This window comes from Rhinatrema bivittatum, chromosome 1 (genome assembly GCF_901001135.1).
Source record: "Rhinatrema bivittatum chromosome 1, aRhiBiv1.1, whole genome shotgun sequence".
Classification (NCBI taxonomy): domain Eukaryota; kingdom Metazoa; phylum Chordata; class Amphibia; order Gymnophiona; family Rhinatrematidae; genus Rhinatrema; species Rhinatrema bivittatum.
Genome location: NC_042615.1, coordinates 810061945 through 810086317, shown reverse-complemented (window position 1 = coordinate 810086317; position 24373 = coordinate 810061945). Strand labels below are relative to the sequence as shown.

Below are 24373 nucleotides of genomic sequence, written 5' to 3'. Positions count from 1 at the left end.
GTGGGATATGGGGAAACTTACTGACCCCATTACCAATCTTGTTGATTCTTTTAGCCAGTGAGGGCATAGAAAATCCTTTTAGTCCAGTGCTCCTCTCTCTGCTTCCTTTGGATAGTAGGAATGTGAGCTTGCATTTAACCAGCATTGTGTGTGCATCTGCCTCTGTCTTAACCATCAGAGACTTACGAGCTTAAATCCTGTTCCCTCCTCCGACTCTGTATAGCCTTAGAAGAGCTCCTTTTTACTGCCAGGCACCTCTGTGGCCAAGCTCCCCCCAATGCCACTGGAACATGTACTTAAAAGTGCTAAACAATTTCTAATGGACAGCATTGTACTTCACTGGGCCTTTATGTAGCATTAGTAATTAGGCAGTAAGACACAGGCAACATGTGTGTATATGCATCAACCTGTGCCCAGGGTCGCGGCTATTTTATAATTTGCATGCGCATATGCGCATATATTATAAAATAGCCTGGCTGTGTGCACAAGTGCGCCAAATTTTAAGTGGGGGCACGCATGTGCGAGCAAATGCCGCTTCTACTACGTAGATCAGGGGCTTTTAAAAAGGGGGCGCGCTGACACTATTCCCAGTTTCACGAGTTCGTCCCCAGTTCACCCAGTTAAGAGGTAGGTCCTCCAAACCCCCTTAGTTTAATAGCCTTCATTCTCTCCAGTTATCCGCGATCCTTACAACCCTGCGGATCTGCCTATTTTTCTTTATTTTTAACTTACAGGTCATCCACAGCAGAAATAAGTATTTACGCACACAACTCAGGTTCAGGTCCCAAAATGCCCGTGCCCTGCCCTCGCCCCCACCCTTTTTTGAAAACTTCCACGATGGGCGCACTCCGGGAGCTATGTGCTTATCTCGGCAGCTTTTAAAATTCACTCGGCGTGCACGAGAACGACATATTCACGCACCCCCTAATTAATGCGTACGATGGGCTTTTAAAATTCACCTTTAATAATACTAAAGTTGCACCAATAATGAATTCTAAGTTACTAACTTGAAGGATTTCAAACATTTCCAAGAACCTGACGTTGTCATTAACCTTCATCTCCAATGTTCAAATGCAATTCCAACAACTTACATGTAAATACCTTGTATTTCCATAAAACCATCTGATATGCGTTTGTAAAGACAGCTTGATAAGCTGATGGTTATGCGGTATATAGAGCTTGCAATGACTAGAAAGGAAACAATGATTTGTAATCATGAATATCATACCAACTGTATGTAAGTAGGGTGAATTATGGGCTCCAGCTAAACAGCTATGACATGCTTATTATACCAGCAACTTGAGGTTTGTCTGCAATCATATATAATTAATTCCACTAGATTTCAGCAGTCCACGTATCATGAAAAATGGATGAAGTTACTCTGATTTAACACATCTCAGCTGGATAATCTGTAGGACATAGCAATAGCAGAAAAAGCCCAACTGGTCCATTCAGCCTGCCCTGCTATTTCCGTTCACACTGTTAAGGACATATCTCAGCGGTCAGCCATGCAGCATGCCCACTTGTTAGATATCACTCCTTTTCCAGGACAGTTTCCTTAGTACTCCACATCTTAGATAGACACTCACACAGGCTCTGCTTTTTCTTTAGCACTGCATAGGACAACTCTCAAAGCCATTTACAAGGCTGAATAGCCATTTATCTGCAGTATGAAATCTGCCGTCCCTCAATCTGCCTACAAATCTGCACACTGGTCCACAATGCAAGTCCTTCTAGCTACCTTTGGAGGAGGGGGATCATAAAACACCGTGCCAAGATTCTATATTCAAATCAAGGTGCGCTGTTTTCCAGGAAAAATCCACCCACATAAAAAGCATGTTCAAAAGTCTGCACTTACAATGGGAAAACGTTTGACGATTTCCTCTTTAATATAAAGTCGTGCAAAAGGGACATACAACAAACCTTGTGAATTTTGCCTTCTTCAGTGCCAACGAGGAATAAGTGATCTTTCTGTTTGTGAAAAGCAAACGAGGTTCCAGAGCCTGTTAAACAAAAAAATGTCAAATATCAACGTGGATAAATCATTCAAACAAAGGGCTTTCATGTGATTTAGAAAACACCACTTTCGAAAGTCTTTTACACCTACATCAGTATCACGAAATTAGCAAGCAAAATTGTATTACGCAGCAAAACTCTTTGTAGCCTTGATAAAAAAAAAAAAAAAAAGCTTGAATCTTCACAAAGACTGTTACATATTTGGAACCACATAATACTAAAACCTTTTCCTAGAAATAAGACTAAATATGTCACGATCAAGAAGATTTTCCATGATGGGGCCTAAGCTCTGGAACTCTTTGCTGGAGAATTTGCATGCAATTGAAGACATTTTTTTCCCAGAAATCATTTAAAAGCTTACTTATTTAAGCAGCCTTTTAACTTAGAGTAAGTGAGTTCTCATTGATAGCTAGCATGAAATAAGGTTTGTTGAAGATTTTTATTTTATGCATTTTAATCATTTGCTGTATTTGGTGATTGCTTGATTTTATGATATCGTAACCCGCCTAGTACGATTGTTTCGCAATAGGCGGAATATAAGTATTATTAAATATAGAAATACAACAGAGATGCAAAATAAGAGAAACCTTTTCATATATATGATCAGTGAGGCTGACAGCAGCAATGTGATGAGTTGGAAAATGCATACTGTTCAACTTCTTGCATGTAAACAAATTGCAGTACTTTTACATTTTAGGCCAACAGCATTTCTCCTCCGGCTGCTGCTAACACTGCAGGATCAACAAATGCTAGTACCTGAAATATGCAGTGGGTGTGATTAGGGAGTCACTAACACATTCTCAGACTACAGAACATCTCCTTGGTAAAAGCCATATCATTGCCACATTTAAAAGGTCAACTTTCCTTCACCTCCCCTCCTCCCTCGTAGTCAGAACAGCAGCAGTATAGGCAGGTCAGCAGCATAGGGACAGAGTAAACCCACTCTCTCAGTCTCTGTGGCTGTGCCTCTTCCCCTTCCTATGCTTCCTGATCATATAGGAAACAGTGCCATGGGAGAAGCGAAAGGGATTGGGATGAAACACACACAGGGCCAGGTTTTATAACATGCGCGCGGGCGTAGATTTATTCGTGCAACCCAGCGTGAACAAATCTATGCCCGATTTTATAACATGTGCGCGGGCGTAGATTTGTTCGCGCAACCCGGCGTGAACAAATCTGCGCATGTTATAAAATCCAGGGTCGGCACGCACAAGGGGGTGCACAATTGTGCAACTTGCATGCGCCAAGCAGCCTTCCTCCATTCCCTCCGAGGCCGCCCCACACCTTCCCCTCCCTTCCCCTATCTAACCTGCTCCCCAGCCCTAACTAAAACCCCCCCCCCCTGACCTTTGTTGAAGAAGTTATGCCTGTCTCTGGGCAGGCGTAACTTGCACGTGCCGGCTCTCCATCCCCCTGGCCCGGTGGCTGTTCCGGAGGCCTCGTTCCCAGCCCCGGAATGTCCCCGGGCCGGCACCCCGCCCATGGCCCCGCCCCCAGAAAGCCCATTTTTTCAAGCCCCGGGACTTGCACGTGTTCCTGGGCTTGTGCGCACCGCCAAGCCTATGGCAAGGGGAGGGAGGGGTAGGTTTTCGGGGGTTGCGCGCATATCTTACGCGCGCAACCCTTTAAAAATCTACCCCACAGTGTCCTCACCTGCTGGCCTGCCATTAGTCTTCCTAAAGAACTGTGAGTGGAACCTGAGAGAGAGGAGATGAAGACTGAAAAGGAGCTTGGGACTGGGGGGATAGAAAGGAGGAAGAAGAAGATAGAGAGGGGAAATATGGAAGATACCCTAAGGGAAAGAGAGGGAAGAGAGGTATCTGAGGGCTGGGGAAGATGAAGAATGTCCTGGTGCATGCTGAGGATTTAGAGAGGATCCTTAGGGAGAGGAGATGGCAGCAAATTAACTTAAGCAGTAAAACAGAGCTATGTTTAAGGGGGCTGAGAGACAGAGGAGAACCTGAAGGAGAGAAAGAGAAAAATGGGAAGGGCCAAGTGAGAACCAACCTGGAAGGATAAGAGGGACTGGAGAGAGAGGGAGAGAAAAAGCTGAAGGGAAAATGAGTGAGGAAGGAAGGCGTAGGGAGATGCACCATACCATCTGCACCCTTGATTTCAATATTCTAGAGCTGCCCATGTACATATGTATGAAATTCTATCAAAATTAGTTTTCTTTGTACAGCCAGACTGAAAACAGGACAATTGGCGTCCTGTTCTATCTTAAGCAGGACATACAGGCACAGTTCTTTCATTAGGGAGGGTGACATGGCCACCTCAGGTGACAAACTTTTGGGGCAGCAAAAAGTGCCCCTCAACACATTCATGCTGTGGTCACCTGATCCTGCAGCCAGACCCAACACCAGTGTTGTGGTTTTGATGGCATGCCTGCGGGGTTCCTACCCCTTACAGGCAGGAAGAAAAGAACCACACAAACCAGCATGGTTTTGATGATGTGCCAGCAGGCTTCTCACGCCCCACGAGTAGAAGAAAAGAACCGAGGTGGCGTGGTTTGATGACATGCCTGCGGGGTTCCCACCCTCAGCAGGCAAGAAGAAGATCTCGATGACGGAGGAGGTGGTGAGGCGAAGCAAAGCAAGGCAGTGAAAGGAAAAGGAAGGGAAGGGGGAGAGAGTGATTGAGAGCTTCTTACTCACTCTCCTCCCCTTCCCTTTCTCACTCACTGTGCTCACCTTCCCCTTCCTTTCCCTTTTAATTGTGTGAGAAGGGCCATGACAGGGGGTGAGGTGCGGAAAGTGCTGTAAGGTTCACCTTGCACCAGTCCACAAAGAGTGCATCACACCCGGACCCATATCACTCACCCATTTCCCCAGGGGGAAATGCTGGGGAAGGGTGGCAGGCAGGCAGTTCCTAGGAGTGTGGCTGGGTTGCCAGCCTCCCAGAAATATTATCACTAGCACTCCATCTGCCATCCTGACTTCCTCAGCATTTGATCTGTGCCATGGCCTAGCGGGCGCCATCTTTTTCCTCACCTCAGGTAGCAGATTGCCTTGACCCACCTCTGAGCAAATAGGAAACAGATCTGTCTTGTACAAAGCAGGACGCTTGGCCACCACTGGTGATCCTCATCGAGAGAGAAAGGAAGGGGAATCAAGATCAGCAATTAAAATAGCAAAGGAGGAAAGATGAAAAAGAATGTGAAGACAGAGACAGGAACAAAAAGTTATGCAAAGCAACAGAGGTGGCAAAAAGGAGATAGAAACTATTATGTGTAGGAAGGCAGGAAGGCTGGCTGGAAGAGGGTTGAAAGGCCTGGGAGTAGCTCTGGTGTGTGGTACAGAAATGTGTGTAAAGAAGAGGAAAGAGGAATAGCTTAAAGGGATACAAAGGGAGGAGAGAAAGTAGCTTGGGAAAGAAAGCAGAAGACCACTGACAATAGATGGCAATGCAGAAAGTGGCAAACGGGAGGAATTGTGGAGAAAAGAAAAGAAAAGAAAAATGACAAGGTCAGGAAGGAAAAAGGGGAAAGGCTGAAGGTGGATGAGATGGCCCATAAGATGAGATGAAGACAAATGGTATGGTTTGCCAAATGGAAGGAAGGAAGATAAGTTACATATCAGAAGGAAAGAGCTGGAAATGCCAGGGGGAGGGGGGTGTCGGAATGGCTCAGAAAAAGACCAGAAATGATGTGGATATCAAAAGAGTTGAGCTTGACCAGGAAACATGGCAAAGGGTGGCTAGAGCCATGGACACCACATGTGCAATCTCTCCCTCTCTCACCATTAAATGGGCTTCATTAATATTCCTGTCTCTTTAATAAGTACTTGGCTCTAAGTACACAAAGACAAATCAAGTACTATAACGAAGAGAACATCTGAATGTCCAGGATTTGAATCCCTATTTGGGTGGCTAGTGTGAGGAAATATGTCCGAGCAGGGAAAAGAACCAGAAACCTGGTCTACACACAGCAAAAAAATGAAGCTATCTCTCATCACTAAACTGGTTATCAATTTTGGACCTTGATCGGTATGACAGCTTTTAAAGGAAAAAGAAACAATGTTGTTCTCATTACTCAGTTGTAGTTGGTTTTAGTAAAGAAAGAAAATGCCACTAATTTCTGCTTTCATTGATAAAATGAATGTCAAGCTCGTGCTAAGACCTATTCTGAGGTCATTATAAGGGCTAAAAAAATTATTTATATCACTTACATGGCAGTGAACTGCATAAGGGACTTTTTGGATAGCAAGAAGGCTGATAAATCCAACTACCTTAATTAAATATCTGTTACGTTTCCCATCCGAGCCTGTCCCGCGCACGGGCCTGCTCACCTTCATAGTTCCATGGCAGGTCCTGGGTCGGCCTCCCTAGTGGTAGCTGCTAGCACTTCCAGGCCTCGGCATCCCACAGCAGCGGTCGCTGGGCCTTCCACTGCGCACCAGGCCTCACGCCGGAGCTCGGCATCCTCGGCTGTGTTGGCCTATGTGCACGCGGACCGCCCAGCCTCTTGTAGGGCCAAGGGTGGGTCTTAGCTCCGCAGCGCGCCCTGATTGATTCCTTGTTATAAGGAAGTCCCTGCTTGTACTTCCTTGCCTTGGCAATCGGGTCGGGGTTTCTGCTAGATTGTCACTGCATTTGAATCTTGTTCTAGTCTTGTTCCAAGTCTCGTTCCAGGATCCTTCTGTTCCAGTTCTGTTCCTGCCTTGTTCCTGCATCCTAGTTCCAGCGTCCTCCTGTTCCTGTACGTCTGTCCGTCTTCCCAGGTAGTACCTCCGGACTGACTCTCTGGTACTGACCTTGGTTTGCTCCTTGACCTGCCTGCCTGTTGCCCGCCTTCTGACTCCTGTCTGTTCCTCGACCTGCCTGCTTGCTGCCTGCCTTCTGATTCCAGTCTGTTCCTCGATCTGCCTGCCTGCTGCCTGCCTTCTGATTCCAGTCTGTTCCTCGATCTGCCTGCCTTCTGACTCAAGTCTGTTACTCGACTTGCCTGCCTGCTGCCTGCCTCCTAAGCTCAGCCTGCCTGTGACCTCATCTGACCTCTGGTATCTGACCTCTGCTTTGTTGACCACTCCTCGGACTGATTCCCGGACTTTGACCTCTGCCTGCGTGACTTCGTCTCTAGATTCTGGCTCTGTTCCTAGCCTTGTCATCAGCTATGCTATTCTGGTCCTCCTTGTTCCACCTGACCTCCAGTCTAGAACCTGACCGTGCTCCCCCTCTGTCTGTGGGCACGCCGGATTTCCACTCTCCCAGGAGACTCTGCGAGGCCTACCTAAGCCCAAGCGGCCTGGGTCCCTATGGGTTCCTCCCGGGGGGGACCGCGGGGCTTCCAGTGGTGAAGCTCTTCCTAGCCTCTGTCTCCTCCAGTGCTCCGCCCCTCTGGGGGCAGTTGCCTCCTGGTCCCTACCAGGAGGCGGTTCCCACTGCCTCAGGACAAGGGTCCACCCCCGAGTGCAACAATAACCTAACAATGCACTTCTTGATGGTAATACTTTGCCAAGTTTTTTCTGATACACTATCTAATCTGTAGCGCACCAGAAAAGGGAAATTATAAACAACCAGAGGTTATGAGCCTTGGCCCAATAAATCCTGTTAGGTGTATAGTTTTGTGAAGATAACTTAAATGAGACAAACTATATCGTACATAAAATGAAATCAACATCTTATTCATCAGATCCATGCCACCCCTGGCTGATTAAATCAACAATGGACAGAGTAACAAGCCGAGTACTACTACTACTTAACATTTCTATAGCACTACTTGACGTATGTAGCGCTGTACAAACAACACACAACACATAATAAACAGTTGAATCTAATCAAGCCAAACACTAATAATCAGTATCTCTTTGCAAAAATAGATTATGCCCAATCTGTTGCAGACTGCAGCGGTGAAACCACTACTTAAAAAAACATATAGACCGGATTTTAAAAGGGTTACGCGCATAAGTTATGCGCGTAACCCTTAAAAAGCCCCTTGCGCGCGCCAAGCCTATTTTGCATAGGCTCGGCGGCGCGCGCAAGCCCGGGACGCACCTGGTACGCGAACAAAAGTACGCACGTGCGTAAGTTTATAAAATCTACCCCATTATGACCAAGGAAGTTGGAAAATTTCCGACCAGTGCTAAACATTCGGTTTATGGGGAAAGAAGCTGAAAAAGTAGTAGCCATTCAACTGCAATAGCTTTTGGACAAATCCAGATTATTAGATAAACTTACATCAGGTTTCAGACCAAAATCTGAGACAGAAACAACTCATTTTGCTTTGGTGAATAGTCTGCATAGGGAACTAAACAAAGGAAACTATTCTAAGCTAGTCTTGTTAAACTTAACCGCTGGTTTTGATACTGGGGACCACAATATTTTCAATATTTATCAGACTGAGGAATTAATGGTACAGCCTTTCAGTGGATTTTCAGAAGGTTTGACAAAGGCCCTGATGAGACACTCCTCAAGAAATTGGGAGGACATGTGATCGGAGGCAGCATCCTATTATGGATTGGTAACTGGATAAAAGACAGGAAACAGAAGGTAGGACTAAACGGTCAGGTTTCCCAATGTAGAAGGGCTGTTAGAGGAGTGCCTCAGGGGTCTGTATTGGGACCTGTGTTATTTAGCACATGCATAAATGATCTGAAGAAAGGAACAATGAGTGAGGTGACCTAATATGCAGATGATGCAAAATTGTTTCGTGTTGTTCAAAAAAAGCTGCAGATTGAAGGACCTTGTGAGACTAGGGGATTGGTCATCTAAATGGCAGATGCAATTTAATGTGGACAAGTGCAAAATAATGTACGGAGGGAAAAATAATCTCAACTATGGGTACATGATACTAGGTTCCATGTTAGGAGTCACTATCCTGAAAATGGACCTCAGAGTTCTTGTGGACAATACCTCGAAATCTTCAGCTCAGTATGTGGTAGTAGTCAAAAAGACAAATAGAATGTTAGGAATTATTTGGAAAAGAATCGAGAACAAAACAGAAAATATGAAATGCTTTTGTATAGATCCATAGTGCGACCGCACCTTGAGATTTGTGTGAAGTTCTGGTTGCCCCATCTCAAATATTACATAGTAGACATTGAAAAGGTACAGAGAAGGGTAACAAAAATGATAAAAGTAATGAAAAAGCTCCCTTATGGATAATGGAACAAAGTCAGCATGGCTTTACCCAGGGCAAGTCTTGCCTCACAAATCTGCTTCACTTTTTTGAAGGAGTTAATAAACGTGTGGATAAAGGTGAACCGGTAGATATAGTATACTTGGATTTTCAGAAGGCGTTTGACAAAGTTCCTCATGAGAGGCTTCTAGGAAAAGTAAAAAGTCATGGGATAGGTGGCGATGTCCTTTCGTGGATTGCAAACTGGCTAAAAGACAGGAAACAGAGAGTAGGATTAAATGGACAATTTTCTCAGTGGAAGGGATGTGGACAGTGGAGTGCCTCAGGGATCTGTATTGGGACCCTTATTTTTCAATATATTTATAAATGATCTGGAAAGAAATACGACGAGTGAGATAATCAAATTTGCAGATGACACAAAATTGTTCAGAGTAAGTTAAATCACAAGCAGATTGTGATAAATTGCAGGAAGTCCTTGTGAGACTGGAAAATTGGGCATCCAATGGCAGATGAAATTTAATGTGGATAAGTGCAAGGTGATGCATATAGGAAAAATAACCCATGCTATAATTACACAATGTTGGGTTCCATATTAGGTGCTACAACCCAAGAAAGAGTTCTAGGTGTCATAGTGGATTAACACATTGAAGTCGTCGGTTCAGTGTGCTGCGGCAGTCAAAAAAGCAAACAGAATGTTGGGAATTATTAGAAAGGGAATGGTGAATAAAACGGAAAATGTCATAATGCCTCTGTATCGCTCCATGGTGAGACCGCACCTTGAATACTGTGTACAATTCTGGTCGCCGCATCTCAAAAAGATATAATTGCGATGGAGAAGGTTACAGAGAAGGGCTACAAATGATAAGGGGAATGGAACAACTCCCTTTTAAACACCTCTATCGTATCCCCCCCTCAGTCGTCTCTTCTCCAAGCTGAAAAGTCCTAACCTCTTTAGTCTTTCCTCATAGGGGAGTTGTTCCATTCCCCTAAAGAGGTTAGGACTTTTCAGCTTGGAGAAGAGACGACTGAGGGGGGAAACGATAGAGGTGTTTAAAATCATGAGAGGTCTAGAACGGGTAGATGTGAATCGGTTATTTACTCTTTCGGATAGTAGAAAGACTAGGGGGCACTCCATGAAGTTAGCATGGGGCACATTTAAAACTAATCGGAGAAAGTTCTTTTTTACTCAACGCACAATTAAACTCTGGAATTTGTTGCCAGAGGATGTGGTTAGTGCAGTTAGTATAGCTGTGTTTAAAAAAGGATTGGATAAGTTCTTGGAGGAGAAGTCCATTACCTGCTATTAAGTTCACTTAGAGAATAGCCACTGCCATTAGCAATGGTAACATGGAATAGACTTAGTTTTTGGGTACTTGCCAGGTTCTTTTGGCCTGGATTGGCCACTGTTGGAAACAGGATGCTGGGCTTGATGGACCCTTGGTCTGACCCAGTATGGCATTTTCTTATGTTCTTATGTTCTTAGGTTAAACGGATTGGGGCTCTTTAGCTTGGAAAAGAGATTGAGATTTTAAAATCATGAGTGGAGTGGAATGAGTACATAGGAACAGTTATTCACCCTTTCAAATATCAATACTGCTATGGAACACTCCATGAAACTAATAACCAACAGATTTAAAACAAATCATAGGAAGTATTTTTGACTCAGCACACAATCAAGCTATGGAATCCATTGCCAGAAAATGTGGTCAAGGCAACTAATATACTGGCTAATTTTAAAAGCTCTGTGTGTGTGAAAATTGGGAGATACGCGCATGACTTGGGCTGGTGCGCCATGTGGATTTTAAAAGGCACGCACTACGCGCGTATCTTCCATTACAAGCACAAAAATATTTTTGGGGAAAAAGGATGGGACGTGGGCGTGATCTGGGAGGGGCATGAGCGGGACATGGGTGGGCCGGGTCTGTACCATGATCCCAGTGCATAAGTATTTGCGCACACAAACGCACACTGGAGTCCACTACCACGTAACTTTACTCCTGCTATGGATGGCGTGTAAGTTGTGAAATAAAAAAATAGAGGCTAGTCAGCAGGGTTTTAAGGTTCGGGGCTAACAGGGTAAAAGGGAGGATAAGTAGTTTAGGGGTTTAGGATGTCCTCTCTTTTACTGGAGCAAACTGGGATTGGACTGGGGAACCTGCTAACTTTGTTGGCGCATATCTTATAAAATCCCCTCCACTTACGTGGTAGAGGCAGCATTCGTGTGCACATGCAAGCGTCACTATAAAATCTTGCGCACAGGTACGCACGGTTAGCCGCACAGGTACATGCATCCATGTGCGCGAGCTGGCAAATTCATGCACATGTGCGCCCCTGCGTGCCTCTTAAAATTCACCTCATAGTGGGGTTCAAAAGAGGGTTGGAAGAGTTCCTAAAGGAAAAATCCATAAACAGTTATTAGCCAGGAAGACTTGAGAAAGCCAGTGTTTATCCCTGGCAGTGAAACAGATATACTATTTGGGATCTGCCGGGTATTTCTGACCTGGACTAGCCACTGTTGGAGACAGAAGGCTGGGCTCAATGGATCTTGGTCTGAACCATCATGACCCTTTTTTGGGGTGAATTGTCAAAACTTTACATGCATATAAATTAGCACATACGAGCGTAAGTAGCCTCTACTTGCATATTCTGTATTTTATATAAGTAAAAAATACGTGCACATTTTCACGTTCTCGTGCACATATATGTAAGAAAGAGATAGTCTAGATGTGTTCCAGGGAGGAGCAACACTTATGATTATAAGTTGCTATTTCAAAATACACCTACTCACATAGATTTTACATTTGCAAATTATCTGGAATTAGTGATATTAAACGTGTTTATTGGGTGGGGGAGGTCTGGGTAAACTGGGGGATCTCAGGCTAAAGAACCAGGAGGGTCTCGATGACCTACAGAAGGACTGCACAAACTGATGGACAAATTGTTAAACTGGTTAATTTTATTTATGAGCTTAATGTTTTTACGTGAGGTATGTTTTAAAATGGGTCAATTTATGCATGTAAATTGGGACTTTTGCAAGCAAGTCCTACTTTATTTTCATGTTTAAATATATGTGCGTATATTTTTTAAATAGGTAGGAAACGTATTTGCATTCAATGCATCGATATATATGATTTCAATGCATTGCATGTATTCGCACATAAACATACATGGTATGTTGCGAGGTAGCAATATATGTATTTTATAAAATGCGAGTGTGAAGGATAGCATGGCTGTCAGCCCTTTGTGCTGTGGTATGGTTGATGCAGCCTCGTAGGAGAACCTATGAGGCATATGTCGGTAGCTGGCAGATGTGCCCTATAGTGGGACAAATTGGAGATTCACCAAAACTAGTTGCCTCCCCAGCAGGTTGAGCCCTTGGGATCTGGCTACTGTCAGGTCTTAGGTGGATCCCTAGGGTGGTGAAGAGAACTAGAGTCCAAAGGAACACTGGGGTCAGGGCAGGCAGCAGAATAAGGGAGTTGGAGAAAGGCCAAAGTACGGGCAGGTGGCTAACAAGAATGGTCAGGTCCAGGCAAGAGGCAATCATCGTCAGGTCCAAGCAAAAGGTCAGGTCCAGGCAAGAGGCAATCGTCGTCAGGTCCAAGCAAAAGGTCAGGTCCAGGCAAGAGGCAATCGTCGTCAGGTCCAGGCAAGAGGTCAGGTCCAGGTGGCAGGCAAACAAGATCAGGTTCAAGCATAAGGTCAAGATCCAAAGAGTCAGGCCAAGGGTGGATGAAGACACACAGAAGACACTGGATGAGACGAGCAGAACAAAGCAAGGCTGGATAAGGAAGACTGGACAAGACAAGGTTAGAGAGACCAGGCTGGATGAAGTAAGGCTGGAAGACAAGGCTGGACAATGAAACAGGAATGCAGGACACAGGAACCAGGAATACTAGGCAATGTGCACTGCAAGGCAGAAGACCCACTGCTCAGGTGCCACTGATAGTTCAAGGCTGTCTTAAGTAGTATGAGCGGGTGACATCATTGGAAGAAGCTGGATTCAGGTTTCTTGCGCTGGGCCCTTTAAACATAGGTGCACACCATGTGGTCGTGTCTATAGCAAACTCTGGGAGGAGAAGAAGCATGGTGGGCCTTAATGCTGCACTGGTGTGCGAGCTACGTGGTGCAGCTCTAGAAGGTTGGAGAGGAGTTTCTGCCACATGCAGATTGAAGATGCATCAGTGGTAAGTGAGCCATCTTGTGGGGCCTTCCTGCAAGCCGAACATTGTAACAGCACATATATCATATGCTCGTGGCCTAATATGCATGGATATGCCGCTATGCGCATTTGTTTGAAAGTTATCCTCCCTTGCTCTACCTCTCAAGAAAATATACCTCTCTGTTATAGCACTGTCAACCAGCAGGTAGTTTTTCAATTTGATTTCCCAATAAGATACTTACTGAGTTTGTAATGATAAACTTAAGAATCTATATTATTTGGGAAAGTCAAGGGAAAGTGTGTTCCCTTTTAATTCTTTGAAGTGAATGATTAGAATTTTAGTGAGTGTAATTAACTGACAAAATTAAGGGTTAAAAATCTCACCAATCACATGCAGTTGTAGTGCCTCTGGTTTATCTGTCGTAGATCCTTCAACTGTCATGCGGATAATATCTGTATAAACCAGCTCGTTCTGCAGGAGGAGATTTCAACAGAAATCATTCAAACAATAATTCATACTTTGAACTAACCTTTCTCCTCCTCCCGCCAGACAATAGTGCCAGATGCAGTGGTGGTGTCTGAAGGATATTATCATTATAGTACATATGTTTACTTATCATATGGAGAAACACCACGGTGACTTAGGGGTAAATTTTAGCCACTACCCAGCTAGCTATCAGCCCAAATGTAAGCATGGTAACTAGCAAAGTTAGCAAGAAAAACTTATCCAGCTAACTTTGCTGGGATATTTAGAAGGGATGTGAATCGTGTGATCGATCATCTTAACGATCGATTTTGGCTGGGGGGAGGGAAATCTGATCGTCATGGGTTTTTTTGTTAAAAAATCGTCAAATCGTAAATCGGCGGGAAAACCGGCACACCAAAACAACCCTAAAACCCACCCTGACCCTTTAAAACAAATCCCCCACCCTCCCGAACCCCCCCAAAATGTTTTAAATTACCTGGGGTCCAGTTGGGGGGGGGGGGTGTCCCGGCGCAATCTCCCGCTCTCGGGCCACGGCTGCGTTAATAGAAATGGCGTCCGGGAGCGATCTCCTGCACTCGTGACATCGGGTGACAGGAACCAAAATGGCGCCGGCGCTACCTTTGCTCTGTCATATGATAAGGGCAAAGGGCCACCGGCGCCATTTCTATTAACGCAGCCGTGGCCCGAGAGTAGGAGATTGCGCCGGGGACCCCCCCCCACTGGACCCCAGGTAATTTAAAACATTTTGGGGGGGTTCGGGAGGGTGGGGGATTTGTTTTAAAGGGTCGGGGTGGGTTTTAGGGTTGTTTTGGTGTGCCGGTTTTCCCGCCCTCCCCCCTCCCCCGATTTACGATTTTTTGACGATAAATCGAGGGAATTGCTATTGTATCGCTGCTCTAACGATTTTTGACGATTTAAAATATATCGGACGATATTTTAAATCGTCAAAAAACGATTCACATCCCTAATATTTAGCACCACCGCTGCATCGCGGAATATATCCAGTTATGTTAAAGATAGCTAGATAGGTTTTTCTGGCTAACTTTATAACTTATCTCCAGCAGTCTTAAGATTATCTGGCTATGGCCTAGATTTACTAAGCCGTGATAAGGCAATATCGAATGTTAAACTGCGCTTTACGTGCATTAAATGCTGTTTAACTCAAGCTATCACCATATTGCGGCACTATCGCACGATATCAAGCGTTATTTTAATGCTTCCTCTCCTTATTGAAATGAACAGCTATGCATGCATTTGAATGAATAAATTAACATAATGCATGTAAAGTAGCTCATCAATAAGCAATCCCATGCAAAAAAAAATAAAGCAACTGACAAAGTCACCGCATTGTTGTAGCACTTTTCAAGGAGGTATAGATAAAACAATCCGGATACCCCCTGTGTGGTTTCTTATTGGCTCAAAACTAACCCCCACCCTCCCGAAATGTGTGTAAATCACCCTGAGGGTGTTTCTTGACCCCTGACCCCACCACAATCTTCCGAGGCAGCAACAACCCCCAAAAGTGTGAAAAAAAGAATGTGTGGCAACAACCCTCCCCACCTCCTCTCCTAACTCTTTTCATTTAAAAAAACTGACATCGCCAGTCCCACCAAACCTCCCCTTTCAAGTAACCCATCCATCCTTACGAAAAATCAACATACCTGAGGTTTAATGTCCCCTCCCTCCCAATAAAAAGTAAAACCCTGGTGGTTTAGGATGGACCCCTGGAACCCTCATCCCCGAACCTCCCCTCCCATACCTCAAAGTATCCTCATTGTGTTCAGTGGGGACCCGGAGTACCCACTAGCTCCAGGCCCAGTCAATGCCCTTTTGGAAAATGGCGTCAACCTGACTTTGCCTTCATCACATGATAGGGGCAAAGTCCATAGAGCAGATTATGTATCATGTGGCAAATGTCTGGTCTCCTGATTTCGGTCCCCAGTGCCATAAGGATGACCGTATTTAATATGTTCCCATCCTTGTGGTACCTTACAAATACATCTTCTCACAGGAAAATTAAAAACCAGAAATTATTTTTGCAGGACAGCTGCATAAGTAACTCTGGCTATCCTGTTTTCTCAGTCAAGGATGCAGAGTTACAGGGGCAGAGATAAATACCTGTAATAGGTGTTTTCTGAAGACAGCAGTTCACCAGGCCAACAAGTGGATCAAGTGATCATCCGGGCATCAAGTGGAAAGCATTTCTAAAGCTTTCAAGTAAAGACTGGAAGCCTTTACTGAGTCCATGCAGGACTTCCCATGCTAGGACAGCCCGATAGTTGCTTTCATTTCTTAATATTTTTCAAAGGGGCAGAGAGTGGGTTTGAATGACTAGTTAACTTTTGACTTCGGAGAATACCTGTCACAGGTAATCAATTTTGCTTTCTCTGAAGACATCTATCAGGCACCTGCATGCAGGTGATCCACAGAATGGAGGAACTAAACCAGAACCTAAAACCACAGAAGGGAAACAGACAAGTCTGAGCAGAGATCACAGGAGAAATCAAACAGACTGAGAAGTGGTCAGATGCAGGCCAAGGTCAAAGTGAGAAGGTCAGTCCAAGGATGTCAGGAATACACAACATGAACAAGGAGAGGATCCAAGCAGATAGGGAAGCAGGAAACAACAGAAACAGGTAAGGATCCAGGCAGGCAGGTGACAGAAACACCGGAACAACCAAGTGAGGATCTGAGCAAACAGGAAACAGAAACAAACTAAAGAAATAGGTCAGACTAAAGCTTAATGAGCAGAAGTTCAAGTAGGCCAGTGAACTATGAAGGAGCAAATGCAATTGAATTGTTTAAATTCTGCAGTCAATCAGAGTTGATCCTTGCTAGGCAAATGAGCTGAAAACTAGGCAGAGTCAGCGACTAAAAAAGAAATGGGTCTGATCCCTTTGTTATGACCAGGAGAGATGTGAACCCTTGGAACGATGGGGAGTTGGTACGACCTGAGGAGATGGCTCCTTGGGTTCCCCCGTCGGGTGGTGAGGCGGAGTCGAAGTAGGAGCTGGCCGGATCTTCGCCACTGGAAGCCTGCAGTCCCCCCGGGAGGAGCCCGTAGGGACCCGGGCTGCTGGGACTTAGGTGAACCTTTGAGAGGTCGAAGAGGCATGAAGTCAGTGCAAGGGCCAGTTGGATCTTCGCCACTGGAAGCCCATAGGGACCCGGGCCGCTGGGACTTAGGTGGGCCCTTGAAGATGGACGGTCCGTAAAGGAGTCCGAGGTCGAGTACAAGAGAGTCGCCGCTGGCCAGTCTGAAGTCCTCCACTGAAGAATCACCGCTTGCCAGTCCAAAGTCACACACTGAAGAAACGTCCAAGAAGAAGCAGGAAGCAGGAACCCAAGGCACCAGGAGACTCACCGAAGTGAGCAGACTCGTTGCCAAGACAGAGAATGAGTGAGGGAAGTCTCCTTAAATACTTCCCTACATTCGGCCCCTGTGGAACAGCTGCAGCCAATTTGGAGGACAAGGCCCCTTTAAATCCTATGAGGGGGCGTGGCCTCGCGCAAAAGAGCCGAGCAGCTTGGCTGCTGCTAGGAGGTGCCTGCAAGGCCTGAGGACGTGCCTCGAAGCACAGCAGCACAGCCCATGCTGCGAAGAGGAGGCCGGGGGGGGCACGCCCCCCCCCCCCCCGCTGGAGACACCGCCGGGGTGCAGCCAGAGACCGGCGGCCGGCGCCACGGAGGAAGCCAGGGGCCTGCGCCGGGGAACCCCCCCGCACCTGCGCGCCGACGCCAATGGCAGCCCGAGAGCAGGTAGGAGGGGCTAGCCGCAGCCGGCCGCGGGTAGGAGCTATAACACCCTTCTTGGACCTAAGTTTCCTTAAAAAGATAACCTGCAGCCTGAACCAGTTCAAAACCAGCTGAACCTAACACTATCACATATTTGGGACTCTCCAAGTGTGGTCATGAACAAATAAATTGGAAACATAGAACATGATGGGAGATAAAGACATAAAGAGATAAAGAAGTCGGAAGACGCAGGTCCCAAGCAACAACTAGAGATTCTAATCAGAGTGAACCTCGTTGCAAGGCAAGGGTGAGCCTGTCAAGCAAGTTTAAGTACTGGCAGCGTCTGACGTCACTTTCCGGGGTAGCGCAGGGTTCTCCCTCGCTGGACCCTTTAAATGATAGAGCTCCTGCACGCGCGCCTAGGGGGGAGGCCATCCCCGACGTCAGCGGCATCTCCCTCTTCGAGGGAACGCTGCGAAGAGGTTTGCCAGCCTGACCAGGCCTTGGGGATGCCGCGGCTGCGACGAAACGCACCAGGATAGGTGGGGGACCGGTCCGCAGACCTCCGTGGGTCGGGCACACAACAGCCTCACAGTCATGGCTGAGCAGCTTCATTGGCAGGGAATCTGTGTGTTCCACGCCTGAATGATTAGTTGGTGATAATCTCGGCCCTGGCGAGAGGGCTTGAGTCCCTCAGTACAACCATCCAGTTCTATAGTCCCTGGGATTCCTGTTCAATTTGTCCAGGGCCCTCGGGATCCCATCTGAAAGGATGCAGCTGTTTAAGGATTATGTATGCTTAATCAAATCAAGGTGTGTTTTATGTTGGCTTGTCAATGATCAGCAATAGGCATAAAATCAGTCAATCACTAAAATCAGGGTTAATTACAAATAGATGTAAATCTCTAATTGACTGTTATTATGAAAAATGTCCTCCTAATTTGGGTAGCAGTCCATATATATCAAACATGAACCTGGGGTGGGTGGCAATTAAACATTCCTTAAATCCAGGAGCCAGCTCTCAAATCTTCTTAGAACAAAATGCCCCAAAATAATTCAAGTCTCAAACTACTTTCTCAGTACACAGAGATATACTTGGAATTAAATTTAAACCTCAAACTATGCACAAGATTAATTCAAACTTGCAAACTTCTTTCCTGGCACACAATATTCAAACACAACAATAGTTCAACCCTCAAATTATTTTGCAAGATTCAAACACAAAGAGTTCAATATTCAAAGGGGTTCGTCTGGCTAAGGTCAGGATTTAGCTGGAAAAACCCAGTGGGCCGGATTTTAATACCTACGCACAAATGTACGCCCAATTTTATTACACGCGCACGCATCCGCGTGCATGTTATAAAATCCGGGGTCGGCACGCGCAAGGGGGTGCACAATAGTGCACCCTGCGTGCGCCGAGCCCTTGGGGAGCCCTGCTGGCTTTCCCCGTTCCCTCCAAGGCCGCTCCGACAAAGCTGGTTAGTTTGTCCTTGGTTGTGAGTAATTAATGGAATCACTGCTAAAATAGAAGATAGTGCAATTTATGGAACCCAGTGGATTATAGGTATCATGTTAGGCCAACCTTGGCCTATGTGGAGCGCCAGGGCCCACAACTAGCCGTACTCACCAGTGGGCCCTGGCGCACCATGTGGCTCTGATGCCGTCATCTCCTTCCTGCCAATGTCCCTCCTAAGGCACAAGTGTGCAGCAACGTACACCCTAAATTGGCTCCCTGGAGGGAACCTCCAGGGCCGGCATGCTGTAGTGATGTCACGATACTGGGTATTTACACTCAGCTGCAACTCAGGCCAGAACCCTCAACAGCAGGTCTCCTGTGTCCTGTTCTAGCGTTCCTGTCTGCCTTATTCCTGAGTTCCAGCATTGCCTTGCCATGCCCAGCTTGCCTCATCCAGCCTTGCCATTCCTTGACCCCCCTCTCATCTTGATTTCCTGATATTGACATTGGCTTCAGTTCTTTACCATTCTGTTGTCTGCCCCCTATCCTTGGCTTCTGACGTCGGTTCGCCCAGGAGGTCTCGCCTAAGTCCAAGCGGCTCGGGTCCTCACGAGCTCCTCTCGGGGGGACCGCGGGCTTCCAGTGGTGAAGTTCCAGTTGGCCTCCTGGCTCCAGCTCTTCGTCCATGCTCCCTGGAAACCGCCTCGCCGGAGACACCCGTAAGTCCAAGCGGCGCGGGTGGGAGACCTTGGGTCTCCAGTGGTGAAGATCCCTTGGTATCCTGTCAGTGCCGCCTCCCAGCTTTGACACCCGCTGGGTGTCTTCCCAGTGAGCCACCAGCTGTCCTAGCCGGCCCAAGGGTCCATGAATCCAACGGTCACAACAGAGGCATTTTGAGATCACTCTCAGGACCACTGAGAGGCCAGATGGGAGCACTTTATATTGATAATGCATATCCTTCACCACAAACCAGCCTTAAACAACTTTAAAAGATCAACAACATTAAGATGCAGACAGATGTCCAGCAACAAAATGGGGGCTATCCTATCTTTATTTATTTAACCATATTTATATCCCAACATACTGCCAGATTTACAGGTCGATACAGTAACATGCAGTTAAAGATTGCCCATCTGTAACGTGCTGGGAGCGCACAATACAGACGAGTAAGGCGATTCAGCGATACAGTCTCCAGTTTCACGCGTCCCTAGCGCTTCCTAAAACAGAAGCATAACCCTTTCCGCACCCAGCATGTAAATGAATGAAAAAGCTGTATAATGAAGGAATTAGCTATTCCCCTCCGATACCTTAACGGGCGCTGATACTATCTCCTCAGTAACCCGCTGTTTTGCCGCGGCCTTAACGTGTTAGTTTACCGCCTCCCCCTAGTAGGAGTTAGTGTAGTGTAGTGTAGTGTAAAAAACATTGCTTACCCGCCCTGGTCCCGTCCGGTCTCCGGTCCAGCCCGTCCGGTCTCCGGTGTAGCCCCAGTCCGGTCTCCTGCAGCCCGTCCGGTCCCCTCCTCCCAAAGCAAAAAAAAACAAAAAACGAAAAAGTAGCAAGGCTCGGGCCTGCTACGGCAGTCCCTTCTCCCGATTTCGCACGGCCATTCATCCAGGCAGAGGGAACCGGTGGCGAAAACGGCCCACGGTTCCCTCTGCCTGGATGAATGCACGGCCACCGGCAGTGAAGGAATGGCCGTGCGATTTCAGCGCTGAAGGCAGTCACATGCCGTGACGTCACGTCACGGCATGTGACTGCCTTCATGTCACGTCACGTCACGGCATGTGACTGCCTTCAGCGCTGAAATCGCACGGCCATTCATCCAGGCAGAGGGAACCGGTGGCAAAAACGGCCCACGGTTCCCTCTGCCTGGATGAATGCACGACCACCCGGCTCCCTCCGCCTGAATTAATGCGCGCCTGTGAGACCTGGCCGGGTCGCACAGGCGCGCATTAATTCAGGCGGAGGGAGCCGGCGGCGAAAACGGCCTCCGGCAACCCCCACCGGCAGTGAATGCGCGCCCCCCGGATCCCGCTGCCGCGCCCGCCCAATCGAACACGCGCCTACCCGCCCGCGGCCTCGATCGAACACCCGGCTCCCACCGCCGCCGCCGCCCGCCGGCCGCCTGGACCCACGCCGCTGCCTGGATGACCGCATGAAAGTGACAGGTATTTAAAATTTTTTTTTTTTTTATAACACTCAGGTTTTTACATATTTTTGGTTTTTGGTTTTTTTTTACACTTCCTGGTGCCTGTCATTTGAAATGACATTTGAAATGACAGGTACCAGCGCACCCAGGTTACTGTATAGGCGCTGTATTAAGCGCCTATACAGTAAAATGGGTTACGCGGGCATAACCCTTCCCTAACGCTTCACAGCCGCGGCATGCATTTGCATGCGATTAGAGGAGAGTATCGGGGAGTTAGTGAAGAGAACTGTGCGTGCGGGGAGGAAGGGTGCGCCTGACACTGCCGCACTGTTTCTACCGCGGCCTTACTGTATCGACCTGATTGTAATTTCCTTTCTCAGTTGTCTGTAAACCGACATGATGTTTTTTACGAATGCCGGTATATAAAAAGTTATAAATAATAATAATAATTAACACACCTATAAAGTAATTCAGCATTTACAACACATCGGATGCCAGATGTATGATTGTCTATATGTTGGTGACAGGCTACATGTGTGTACCTGGTAGAAAGAGCTCCTGGCTCTCAAAGAACAAGTCAAATCTCTGAAGGCCAGAGTGGCAGATCGGGAGAAGCTGAACATAAGAACATAAGAACATGCCATGCTGGGTCAGGCCAAGGGTCTATCAAGCCCAGCATCCTGTTTCCAACAGTGGCCAAACCAGGCCACAAGAACCTGGCAATTACCCAAACACCAAGAAGATCCCATGCTACTGATGCAATTAATAGCAGTGGCTATTCCCTAAGTAAATGTGATTAATAGCCGTTAATGGACTTCTCCTCCAAGAACTTATCCAAACCTTTTTTGAACCCAGCTACACTAACTGCACTGGCACACGCATGTTATAAAATCACACGCACATGGAGGCGCAAACGTATTTTTAAAAAAGTCTACCCTAATGAGCTCTGTTTGCTCGGGCAGAACATACCATGACAGCACTTGTTTATTAAAAGATTTTGTATACCCTTAGAACTGAGCTGGAGTTATAGAACAAACAATTTGTATCCTGGCACAGTAATGGTATTTTTCACTACTTGACCTTTGCAACTGTAATGTAAGAAATACCTTTGAGACAGTGATGAGTTCTGTAGTGCACAGTTATATAGAAATAAACAGGTTTTACAAACTACCCAAATAAAGTTGTATTATTAGGTAAATCCAATAGTTACATCTTACAGGAAAATAATTGGTCTTTGTCAGGATGCAGACAACTTTATATTTACCTTAATTAAAGTCCATGACACCACGCGCCCATCAGAAGAGACAGAGTAAAAGTTCAAATTATTGTCCATGTCGTTTTTCTGCCACTTGACCTGAAAAGCCCCAAACAGAAGCATGAAAAGTTCAGTAGGAATAAGTGCATTCTTTCTCCTGCAGTGTTCTATTACAAATGTGATTTACGTTTTATCATGCATTATTGCTATAAATGGTGCAGGTCACTGTTTCAGCTTGTGTTTGAACTTCACCATCTAGCAGCATGAAGGTGACCTAGCAATTGATTGGGCAGCTCCCAAGAAACTATACAAATGCCTTTACTGTGCTCAATTTCTACTTCACATTTTATACAAAGAAAGTGCTGGTGTCAGCAAATAAAACCTAGAGCAGAAGAAATGTTTTTGTCCTGACTTCTGCTTACCTACTTTTATTTAGATAACTTACAAAACTGTATCTGTATTTGTGAATGCTCTGAGGTGGCTCTGTACTAACAGTGCTTTACACGTAGGGGTACATCAGTAAGAATAGCATGTACAGGAAGACGTACCCTGTATTTGGTCACATGCTGTTTTATAAACATTGTGCACAGTACACTGGCACAAAAAAAAGAGGGGGTCTGGGGCATTCCGGGGCGCTGTCAAGAAGTATGTGCAGACGTTGCTATTTTCTAAGACATTTATGCGTATACATTAGCCCAATGGTTCCTAACCTATGATCCACAGACACCTAGGGGTCCTCCAAACCATAACAGGGGGTGAGAACAGAGAGAAGAAAGCCCGCACCATGAAAGAAAAGGACCAATAGGCCGCCAGCACACCCTAGCCAGAAAAGACTGAAGGAGGCAGCAGGGCCACCAGCACACCCATCCCGCTGGCAGCTTGAGATTGAAAGAGGCCTGACAGACCACTGGTGCACCCATCCCGCCGACAGCTGAAGCCTGAAAAATGCCACAAGGCCACCGCCACCACATCCTAATATGCTGGCAGCAATGAGAAAGGAGCCATCCATGGGATAACCCCCCTCCCCCTTGCAGACTCCAGAAATAATGAGGAAGAGGCCTGGGTGAGAGTGAGAGAGCCTGTGTGAATGAGAGAGAGAGCACGTGTGTTTCAGTGAATGCGTGTTTGAATGAAAGGAAAGCATATGTGTCTGTGAGAGCATGTGCGTATGAGAAAGCATGTGTCTATGAGAGACAGCATGTGTGATTTTGCGAGCATGTGTGTATGAGGGAGAGAACATGTGTATCTATAACAGCATGTGTGTCTGTAAGAGCATGTGTGTATGAAAGACAGAGCAATTATGTAAGAGAGACAGCATGTATGTCTGTGAGATCATGGGTGTATGAGAGAGAGAGTGTGTCTGTGAAAACTTGTATGTATGAGAGTGTGTCTGTGAGAGCATGTGTGTGTCTGTGAGAGTATGTGTGTATGAGAGAGAAAGCGTGTTTCTGTGAGAGAGTGACCATGTGTGTATGAACGAGTATGAACATGAGCATATGTGTGTGTGTGTGAGAGAGAGAGAGAGAGAGAGAGAGAGAGGGACCATGTTTGTGTGAGAATGAACGTGAGCATGTGTGTGTAAAGTGAGAATAAACATGTGTATGTGGGTGTATGAGAGAGAGGAGTATGATTGTGTCCCTCCTCCCAATTCACAGCAATCCCAGGATACCTGGGGAAGGGTGGGGAATTTTTTAATTCTTGTACTTTAATTGCTGGTTATTATTTGATGTGTCTGATATTTTGAAATATTTTGTTGGTATTTGGGAAATTTAAAAATAATTTATGAGATTTTAATTATTGGATGTTCTGTATATCAGTTGTTTTGAAATATTCTTTTTATTAGTATGGTTTTACTATTATTGATAATTTATGTTTCTTGATTGTTTTGTTTGATGTTTTATGAGGAGTGCAATGTTTTTGTTTTTCCATTGTTGCTCTGCACTTTTCAGTTCAGTTTTTGTCTGCACATTTGTATTATACTTTATGGTCTCTTTATTTTGTATTTGGCAAGGATCTGTCTCTTTTTGCATGTGTG

The 24373-nt window shown here is 46.1% G+C and overlaps 1 protein-coding gene across 1 annotated transcript in view; it reads right to left on the bottom strand.

Annotated features, from left to right (window-relative positions):
- The window catches only part of DNAI1 (dynein axonemal intermediate chain 1), a 730814-nt gene that overhangs the window by 278443 nt on the left and 427998 nt on the right, over nucleotides 1–24373 (bottom strand). Inside the window, exons 14-16 of the mRNA XM_029581328.1 lie at nucleotides 22348–22437; nucleotides 13638–13725; nucleotides 1924–2003 (exon numbers count right to left, since the gene is read on the bottom strand). Coding sequence (XP_029437188.1) covers nucleotides 1924–2003; nucleotides 13638–13725; nucleotides 22348–22437 — 258 coding nt within the window. The remainder of the gene's footprint in view (nucleotides 1–1923; nucleotides 2004–13637; nucleotides 13726–22347; nucleotides 22438–24373) is intronic.